A 10586-nucleotide genomic window follows, 5' to 3' on the forward strand; every position below is an offset into this window, starting at 1 on the left:
GCTGAGGGGCCTTGGCAGGGTGAGCTGGGGCTGAGTGAAGGCAGCCGCAGGGGTGGGTTGTGCTCTAAGGTGGCAAGTAAGTACCAGTGGCATTTCTTGCTGTTGCTGTGTCCCCGTTTATTAAGCTGTAGAATTCAATAGCTTCAGAGGACAACATGCAACTGGGCATGTGACATGAGTAGATCTGTGTCAGAAGGAAAATAATACAATTCAAGGATTTTATGAAAAACCGGGGGGGGGGGGGGGGGGTCCATGCAGTCCCCAGACGGTTCTTTCTTTTTTGAGATGCAGCTAGCAGCCATACTGGGGAACATCAACCTTGTTTCTAGCCCTAGCACGGAACAAATACTTCATAGGAACTAAAAGGGAGAAAGGAGGCCGAAAAGGATGAGGAAAAGGATAAGGAAAAGGAAAAAAGGAAAAGAGAACAGAGTTTTTGTGCATGTGTGTTAAATCGGTTATTTCCAATAGTTACACCCAAGTGAGATGCCCTTTTGGAGTCTGCCATCAAACAAGTGAGCCAGCCCCCCAAGATCAGTCTCTGCTACCCCATTTGCAGCAGGGTAATGTCCCAAGTTCTCCAAGCCCATCCCATGAAGCGCCACAGCTGGCACCAACAACGCTGATGCTGCAGATACACACCCAAGTGACTTTATGCGTGTGTGCTCAGAGCCTAGTTAGAATCTAAAGGTAATTAGCTTAGGTCCTGATTTTTCAGGCTGGAGCTGGTCATCTGCCTAAAGTTAATCACAGACACAAATATTTAGCTAATTGCCTAATATGACTGGGGCTCTGAGTCTCTCTTTCCTGACTACTGGATATCTGGTATTAGAAAAGGATAGTGCTAGAAAAGTTTCCAGGAATCACTCATCTATTTAAAGTTGAGCACGTGCATGTATTCAACAGGGTGAATATCTTCAAGCTAAGGATTACACTGCCTGTCAAATGCACCTTCTCAATTTTTCCAAGCCTGAATACACTTAAAACCTTCCCGATTACAGCAGGCCTGTCAGGGGTTTCTTTTTTTCTCTAGTTTACAGAGAGAAGCAAGGTATTTTGTTCTGTATAAATTTCATACCATATCGGTCATTCACTTGAGTGATACACAGAAAAGCTTAGAACCTCCCTAAAGTACACATACACTGCCTTGGACATGGGAGAGCTGATGTGACACAACGAAATCTCTGCACTTTGCTTCATTAAAATCTAAATTTAGATATTTTCATGCAGTTGATGCACTGTTTATTCTTCCTACTACGAACCCTAAGACTTCGGAAAAAAAAGCTGCAATTTCCAAGAATGCAAGTTTCCATTAAGCAGAAGAGCCAAAACCGTAAACCTCGACCTGTGGGAAAAAGAAGGCGCTTCTGCGATTTCAGTGTGTGTTTTTTGCTGCTGTGTGTGCATGGTCTCCCCTATACCCATTCCATAGGCAGGCACCCATCTGCCAATGCCCGTTACACCAGCCGAGCACTGCAACGGGCCTGACCCCGTGCCCCACAAGAGCCGTGGGCCATACAGAGGAAGGGTTTTTTCTTCTCTTGCAGAACCAGGTAATTAAGCTTGTGAAAAGCAGCAGAGGCCGTGAGATTCTGGCAGTGGTCCTGCAAACACTAAGGCACATGCTTCGCTTTCTGCCTGCACGCCGTCTCGCCAAGACGGGAATTAAGACAAAAAGGCACAGGGCTCGGCTTGCTTGAGAAAGCAAGGCAGTGCCCGGCCGCACCCGGGGCACCGCGGGCAGCGCCCGGCCGCACCCGGGACACCCTCAGGCAGAGCCCGCCGCCCGCAGCCGGGACACCGCAGGCAGCGCCCGGCCGCACCCGGGGCACCCGCAGGCAGAGCCCGCCGCCCGCAGCCGGGACACCGCGGGCAGAGCCCGGCCGCACCCGGGACACCGCCGGCAGAGCCCGCCGCCCGCACCCGGGGCACCGCGGGCAGAGCCCGCCGCCCGCCGCCCGCACCCGGGGCACCGCAGGCAGAGCCCGCCGCCCGCCGCCCGCACCCGGGGCACCGCAGGCAGAGCCCGCCGCCCGCACCCGGGGCACCGCGGGCAGAGCCCGGCCGCACCCGGGACACCGCCGGCAGAGCCCGCCGCCCGCACCCGGGGCACCGCGGGCAGAGCCCGGCCGCCCGCCGCCCGCACCCGGGGCACCGCAGGCAGAGCCCGCCGCCCGCACCCGGGGCACCGCGGGCAGAGCCCGCCGCCCGCAGCCGCAGCCGCCTCAGCACCTCGCCGCCCCCTCGGCTCGCTGGCCCCAGCCTGCAGCCCCGCCGGCCGCCCTGCCGCGCCCCGCCAGGCAGCGTGCGTGTGCCGGTGCCTGTGCCCGCACCGCCCCGGCCCCGCCGGGCTGCCCTGCCCGCCGCCCCCGCCGCCCAGCCCCGCAGCGGCCCCCGCCGAGCCCCGGCCCGCCCCGCGCTGCGGTAAGCGGCGGCGGGCTGGGGGCGGGGGGCGGCGGGGCGCGGGCCGGCTGAGCCCCGGGCCGGGGCGGGGGGTCCCTGGGAGCGGCGGGGGCTCAGGCGGCCCCGGCCCTCCCCCGGTGGGACGGGCCAGCCGGCGGGGAGCTGCGGGGAAGCGGGCTTTCCGTAGGTTTGTTCTGTCACCCGTTTGGGGACAAAGTTTGGGAATAAAGGGAGGGTTTCCCCGCCTAACCCCGGGAAGGAAGGCAGGAGGGAAGGCGGGAGGGAGGGGAGGGAGGGGAGGGGAGGAAGGGAGGGGAGCCGCCACGGGGGAGCGCGGCCGCCTGCGCCGCGGAGCCCCGGCCCCCGCCCGGCTCCTCCGTGCGATGCTGCGCGGCACTGCACGGGGCTCGCTGCGGGGCGCCCGCCCGCACCGCGGGGCCGCAGCCCTGAGCAATGAGCCCCCCCGGCCTCTCCACGGACTAGCCCGGGTCCCAGCCAGAGGCATCTGATGCTGCAGGTCCTGAAGGATGCGAATAACTTAGCGCTCCGCGTTGCGGTACCCGCCTGGGCACTGCTGCCTCCTGGAGAAACAGCCTGAGGAACTGACCTGTTGTACGTCACGTTTCTTTACACCAAGTTTGCAAGAGGGTTCTGCAGCCTCCCTTCCTGCAAGGAGCGTTGAAATAGCACCTGCTGTTTCTGTCACAAGCTGATACCAGTTGCTCGTATAAAAATGATGGTCTGAAAGAGGGAGGGCACTGCAGAATAAGTAGTCATACAGCGACATTGAATGACATGGTTATTGGTCGGGGGTGCCTATCTCTAGCGCGTAGGTGACAAATCTGACCAGGTTCTCTCTTTTTGCAGGATAGAGTGAGTCCTGTGGAGACAGGAGCACCCCACATTTCGCCTCTTGCTGAGTGGACTATGGTGGCAGGAAGATGTTGGCTCGGAAGAGTATCATCCCTGAAGAGTATGTGTTGGCACGAATCGCTGCCGAGAACCTGCGCAAGCCACGCATCCGAGACCGGCCACGCAAAGCCCGCTTCATCGCCAAGAATGGGGCATGCAACCTGGCACACAAGAACATCCGTGAGCAGGGGCGATTCCTGCAAGACATTTTCACCACCTTGGTGGACCTGAAGTGGCGTCACACACTGGTCATCTTTACTATGTCCTTCCTGTGCAGCTGGCTGCTCTTTGCCATGATGTGGTGGCTGGTGGCTTTTGCCCACGGTGACATGGACCCAAGCACAGAAAGCACTACCAACAGCACAAAGTGGACACCATGTGTGACATGTGTCAGGTAAAGTACGGTCGGTGGGATGATGGAAGGGTGGGGAACAGAGCTGCCTGTTTTGCTGCCGATGCCTAAAATGCAGCTTTTGATTTACGTGAACCTTTGTGTTTGGTTGAGACAGTTGAAAAGTGCAGTGTTTTCCTCTAGATTACGTAAATTCAGCAGGCCTTCTGGGCTTGGAAAATACTGTACTGTAGATTTCTTTGATTCCTTACAGGATCTGAAAGAGGGAGACCTGCTGCTTTTCATGTGTCTCCACACTCTGTGGGTAACATACCTTGCCTGTCGAGATAAGAGCCTGCTACAAGCGTGGGTATGTGTTATATGTATTGTAACTGTCTACGGCAGTGGGAGCATCCTCAGCGTGGTGCGAGCCACTCGCCACCACCAGCGAAAGGTGGCCGCCCCAGGAGCGGTGCCTAGGAGGCAGGGCATCGGCCATGGGCATCAGGCAGGGCATCGGCCATGCGTGTCAGGCAGGGCTACCAAGAAGAGTGCTGCTTAGGGCAAAACTAGATGTCTGTCAAGATGACTCTCGTGAGACAGCTAAATAGGGGGTGCTTCAAAACACCTTCATGAAGCCATACGCCAGCAGATTGACAGAAGAACAGTTTTCACAGTGTGCATGATGTGTCAGACAGTGAAAGCTTAAGGGACTACTAGATTAAAGTCACCTGTTAAAATATTTCACTCTCCATCCCCAAAGCCACGACAATTTTTAAGGCACTGATAAACTGACATACACATACATGGAACAGAAGAGTGTTTGTTAACTGAGAGTGGGGTAAGCAGTAAGATTGCTTTGCCATCTCAACAGTAAAATACCTTTTTATAGCACTAGGTTTTTAAGCAGAAAAATCCTGATTTGGTACCACCAGACCACCCCAGATCAACTGCCTTTACCCACTGCAGCGCTGTGAGGGACTGGGGCAGGGGGCGAGGGGGGCGCAGAGTGGAGCTGCAGGGTCCGCTGAGACATCACAGTATCCATTTCCCTTTCCTCCTTTCTCCTGCACATAGCTTTGAGACATCTCACCAGGTTTGATGGAACATTGTGTCTGGCTCATGAGGGAGCAGAGGTTTCATTCTCCCTTTGTTTTGACACGTTTTTGCTAAATGAGGATTGTCTGGGCTAAAGTAAATGGGGATTTTTCCAAGCTAACCTCATTAGGCTGGGGGGGCTGGGGCAGAAGGTTGCTGTTATTTTGTTTCCAATAACTGGCCACAAGCGATCGCCCTGAAATGAGACGTCATGACCCAGCTTGCACCCACTGGGGTGTCACCTCCAGCATTTCTGGGATTTGTGGGGTTTGTCCAACCGGAATTAGTGGAGCTACACCCTGCCAACATTTCAGGGGCAGCCAGGGCAGCATCCCTTTGTTTGACTGGTGGCCCCCTTGGCTTGGCCCACCCCAGGGGGCTCCCCATGGGGTTTCTGGGCTACCCCGCAGAGACTGAGCTGGTCACTGAGGGCTTCGTGCCACTGGGACGAGGCGGAACCACAGCCACGGCTCTGCCCTTCGCTCCCTCCCCATAGCCCCAGCTGTGGCAGCCCCACGCCGGCAGCTCTTCCAGGATGGCTCCTCACCTCTGCTGCGAGGACAGCCTGAAGGAGTGTGGAAGAGCACAGAGCAAATGAATCAAAGCAACTTTCTGGTTTAGCTCATGACAAAGAACACACATCACTCCCTCGTGCAAGTACCTGAGATGCTTCAGCCAACAGCTGCTCAAGTGTCCATGTCCAAGCCATGGAAAATCTTTTCCCTTAATAGTGAAATACTTCATCCCATTAAATCTTGCTACCACGTTGGACAAAGTCATGAAATAGTAATATGATTGCTGACATTTTTAAGAATGGTGAGTTGTTGGATGTAAAATATATTTAATATTGCAATTCCCCAAATAATGATAAAGAATTTTTAACCTTCTTTCCTGGAATTTAGGCTCACAGATATTTCAGGAGAGCTTTCTTGGGTAGGTGCTATTACAGTATTACAGGAAACCAGGTTTTGGAAATTTTAACCAGTGCCTAGAGCTTGCACAGCACTTTAATTTTTCAAAGTACTACAGAAATTCCTAAGTCTCACAGCTCTTTGCTGCAGAAAGCAAACATTATCCAGAGAGGGAAACTCTTACGCAGCTCTAAGGGGAAGGACCTGGGAATAGTGTGATTTGGAGTTCCTGGCTCCCTCTTCACATGATCAAAATGCTGTAAAAACTTGCTGCTTCAGTTACTTCCACTGTAAGAAGGTGAATTCTCTTTTTTGTTTTTTTTTTTAAGGAGTACTGTTAAGGGAAATCAGAATATTTATTCCATAGAGCTTTAAGTTGAATTAAGCTTCATTCTGCATGTAACTAAATATTCACAAACATAAGAAATCTTTCCATGGATTCTATTAATTAACTTCTTTGTCCCTGATTTTTTCAGAGTGAAATGCAAAAATAAAGCACTTAATACAAGGGAATCTGCCAAAGATTAAAAAAATAGAAAAGGCAAAAGAAAAACAAAGTTCTTTCAAAGAGATCTCTGAAGAGACTGGCTGATTTTCTGAAAGATTAATTTTCTCATTCTAGTAAAAAATTATTGTTGATATTGCCTATGCTATTTTAATGTCTCCTCATGACCCCAGTTTCACTGAAAATACGGTTAGGGGAAAAAAAGAAAACAATTATTTAAAAGGAGATTAATTGAAAAGCAAACTAAACCAAATGAATGGTTTAGAACCATCTTTATGGGCAGAAAATATTTTCCATAAGTAAAGCCACGTTGAGTATCGCGATGCTTCAATGTTGGTGGATTGCACTGTGTTAAAAGAGTGACTGTGATATTAGTTCATGACACCCAATGTGCTGCAAATCTACCAGACAAACCCCAAGGTACTGGCTTTAGACGTAAGAGACTTTGGTGAAGAATGTATCAAAGGAAATTAAAGACCCTGGTATATGCAAGGGGTATGGCACTGTGGACTGCTATAAATAGCGTACTTTGGAGAGTTTGTGCACAGCATCCTCTGATGTCCAGCACTATAACATTTCAGGGACGTTTAACTTAACCCACACTTCTACAACCCACTTCTGTGTTGAAATTTTCCAGTTAGCTCACGCATCAGTAAGCTAAACCCAAACCCTGGGTCACAGCGTTGTCCTCCAGCCAGGATGTGCACAGGGGACATGGGGGTTTGGGAAGTGTCACGAATCTGGGAGTGTTCCCTTTCCGCTAAAGGAGGTCATGACTCAGGCAGTATGAGTAAAATGCTGCAATTTTCCCTGTTTCCTTTCCCTGCACAGGCTGGTGGAAGAATCTCAAGTGTGCCAGCTGGTTGCTCACTATAGCCAAAACCACCACTCTCCACCAAGAGCTTCATGGGATGAAGAAGGTGGAAAGCCCAGGTGTTACAGCACTATTGACTAACAGAGTGGGCAGCATGTGTTCCTGAACAGAGGATCTAGTGAGCTTCCCAGGGTCACCTAGTGTTACAGATGGTCTTTTAGGAGCTCAGGCTCTGAGGTCTTCCCTGTCACCATCAGATATTGCAACGACTGTACAAAACCAGGGTCACCAAACATGCAATGCTTTTGCTGGTGTTAACACAAGGCTTAAGTGTACCAGGACTGTACAAATAAGTCCTTAAGTTTGTTTCTAGAAAGTATATGTTAATAGCTTCACATTGTGTTCGATGTCCTTGGGGTTAACTTTGTGCAATCTTCTTCTCCAGGTCTTTCACCTCCGCTTTCCTCTTCTCCATTGAAGTTCAGGTGACCATTGGTTTTGGGGGCAGGATGATGACAGAAGAGTGTCCCTTGGCCATTACCGTCTTGATCCTGCAGAACATTGTGGGTCTGATCATCAATGCTGTCATGCTGGGCTGCATATTCATGAAAACTGCACAAGCTCACCGGCGGGCTGAGACCTTGATTTTCAGCCGGCAGGCGGTCATTGCAGTTCGAAATGGCAAACTTTGCTTCATGTTTCGAGTGGGAGACCTGAGGAAGAGCATGATCATTAGTGCCTCGGTGAGAATCCAGGTTGTGAGGAAGACTACAACCCCCGAAGGAGAAGTCATACCCATTCACCAAGTAGATATCCCTGTAGATAACCCCATTGAAAGCAACAATATTTTCCTTGTGGCTCCCTTAATCATTTGTCATGTCATAGACAAGCGGAGTCCTCTTTACGATATCTCCGCTACTGACCTGGCGCTCCAGGACCTGGAGCTCATCGTGATACTTGAAGGAGTCGTAGAAACCACTGGCATCACGACACAGGCAAGAACCTCCTACATAGCAGAGGAGATCCTGTGGGGTCACCGCTTTGTGCCCATTGTCACGGAAGAGGAAGGCGTGTACGCAGTCGACTACTCCAAATTTGGCAACACTGTCAAAGTGGCAGCGCCGCGTTGCAGCGCTCGAGAGCTAGATGAGAAGCCGTCTATTCTCATCCAGACCCTGCAGAAGAGCGAGCTGTCCCACCAAAACTCCCTGAGGAAACGCAACTCCATGAGGAGAAACAACTCCATTCGGAGGAGCAACTCCATGCGAAGAACCAATCCCTCCCTCATCGTGCCCAAAGTGCAGTTCATCACGCCTGAGGGGAGCCAGAGTGCCTCAGAAACATGATACATGGCTTTGTGCAAGGTTGGTGGGCTTCAGAAGGAGGAGGCACCCGTGGTGTTTTGTTTAAATTTTCTCTTACTTAAGAACATGAGAAGATGACACAGGAAAGAACCGTGCAAGAACTATTTATTCTACTGCTTACTGAAAGCACCACCTAATGGCATTAGGAAACACTTTAGCACTTAGTGTATGAATTAATAAGAAATGTCACGTACACTAAAGAAAACACCGTTCACTCATGTAATATAATGTGTATTTATACTTGTTTTAATGGCATGCTGATTTTTTTTAATTGTATTGTTCCTATCAAGGCTCTCTTTCTTATCTTCTGCTGGCTGTCACAAAATTCAGGGGTTACCCACCTGCAGGCAGAAGTGAGTGCATTTTCAAAACTGCTGCATACAACAGATCCCACAGATTTTGCGCGGGATATTTGGATATCAATCTTTTTGGGATGAATTCCTTGTTCTCTTGAAAGGAGTAGCTAAATTCCTCAACAATTTCACTGCAGAAGAGCCAGTATTTTACCTTCACTTTTCCAGACCTTTTCTTTCCATTGGTTTAAGGCAAAGGCATTTTGAGAGCAGATTCAGGTCAGCTGAAGTGGCCTGACCATCCTGTAGGAAAACTAGTGTTGCTCTGAGCACCAGCAGCAGAAAAGCCAGTGGAACAGCACGGCCTCTTGCAGAGCACTGCTCTTCTCAGGGCGAGGTACTCTGCGGCAGGACAGCACGCATCTGCCATGCAGCTGTAGCCCAAGCCGAGAAGCTCAAGCCCTCCTGGCTGCCACCTGGGCATCCATTTCACTGAAATTATTCAAGGTAGAAAAAGCACACACCTCTTTACTATCCTCTTCCTATCGGTGGAAGACCAAATCCCGTGGGTTTTTTGTCTTACAGGTTCATACACTGAAGGCAACAAGTGCGCTTCCCTCACTTATGGTACTTTTCATAGGACTAAGGCCAATGGCTTCAGCAGAAGGTTACTTTTTGCCAGTGGGAATTCATGAATGAGAATGAGAGGGAACCATGCCAATAATACTAAAGATAGTATTTTCAAAACTATCTGAATAATTTTCAGGGGGACTTGGGTCCTGCTGCTGAATTACTATTTTTCAGCAGTGCCTCGCCTTTGTTTTTATATAGTATGGCATTGAGAATTGGTGGTAAGAAGCTTTTCTCTTCAAGTTAAAATGGGCATTTGTTACCTACAGCCTTCCCAAAAATGTCATCACAAGCTTTTCTACAAGAATAAATTAATGACAACTAATTTGGTGGTCACATTTGGTAATGCTAAATTGATGCATGCTTTTTCCCTCTGTGAATAAGAAGTCTAATAATGGAGAAATTTCTGTTCAAATTTCTTGCAGAAGTTGTCTTAGTATGTCTGTGGCTCAAGAGAAGTCCTGTCCTTGTACTGACTCTCTGAGCCACTCAACCACTTAAATACTTCTGCGATTTTAAAAATTCGTTTATTCCTATCAGGTAAAATAGTCAAAAGCAATGCTGGATCCTCGTTCTCCTTGGAAGTCAGGCCTTCAGCACTTACATGGATGGTGTGCAGGCTTTGTGCAGTGCTGGGTGGTGGCATTGCTCTGTAGCGTAGGCTCTCTACCTTTGGAGCAGGTGCTCTCCAGAACATAAACACTGACAAAATACTTCATCTGAAGCAGTAACAGAAACAGTTTCTACTAAAAGCACTCATTCCCTGGCCTGACCATTACTGTTCTGGAAGGATGGATGGTGAACATCTGGAGATATTAATCTGTCTATTGTGTGTCCAAACAATGAACATCTGTAGCTTCCAAGAAGAGTCAGAGAGAAGCATATACAGTTTGTCTCTGGCCTCTGTTTCCAGGGCTGTGAATTTCTCTGTGGCTGTCTGTTTGATATATGGATAAGTCAGATGCTGTACAAAAGTATTTTCTACAAAATAAAAATTGACAATAATGATTTCATCTCTGATTTTTCCCTGTTTCTTTCCCTTTTTCCTTTTGTATTCTCCATTCATTCCTCTATACTCTTAGTCCTTCTTGTATGCCAGTCCTCTTGAGTAATAATTTTGTATTCTGTCAATACTCTCTCAGTATTTCAGCTGAGATTCTTTTTACCCACAACCATTTTCTCATTTTCTCCTTAAGTACATTCTTCCTTCCAGTTTATATTTTGCCTTCATCCCTCTCTCTGCTTTACAGCCAAGGTACTCTCTTTCCTGTAAGACCATTTAGAAGGATATTGGTATTTTGAGATAACACTAAGACATCTTGGTT

The 10586-nt window shown here is 49.7% G+C and overlaps 1 protein-coding gene across 4 annotated transcripts; it reads left to right on the forward strand.

Moving 5' to 3' along the window:
* The first annotated feature begins 2560 nt into the window (after positions 1–2560).
* KCNJ8 (potassium inwardly rectifying channel subfamily J member 8) lies at positions 2561–10269 on the forward strand. Of its 4 annotated transcripts, none has more exons than XM_037389886.1 (3): positions 2561–2586; positions 3271–3709; positions 7420–8320. In XM_037389886.1, exons 2-3 carry the CDS (start codon positions 3345–3347, stop codon positions 8318–8320), a joined length of 1266 nt encoding a protein of 421 aa, XP_037245783.1. In that variant the 5' UTR covers positions 2561–2586; positions 3271–3344. The 4 variants fall into 4 exon arrangements, with proteins under 4 accessions (XP_037245783.1, XP_037245780.1, XP_037245781.1 ...); XM_037389883.1 differs by lacking the exon at positions 2561–2586 and adding an exon at positions 2731–3015 and having other exon boundaries at positions 7420–10269; XM_037389884.1 differs by lacking the exon at positions 2561–2586 and adding an exon at positions 2731–3015 and having other exon boundaries at positions 3276–3709.
* The last annotated feature ends 317 nt before the right edge of the window (positions 10270–10586 follow it).

The sequence above is a fragment of the Falco rusticolus genome, chromosome 5 (genome assembly GCF_015220075.1).
Source record: "Falco rusticolus isolate bFalRus1 chromosome 5, bFalRus1.pri, whole genome shotgun sequence".
Taxonomy (NCBI): Eukaryota; Metazoa; Chordata; class Aves; order Falconiformes; family Falconidae; genus Falco; species Falco rusticolus.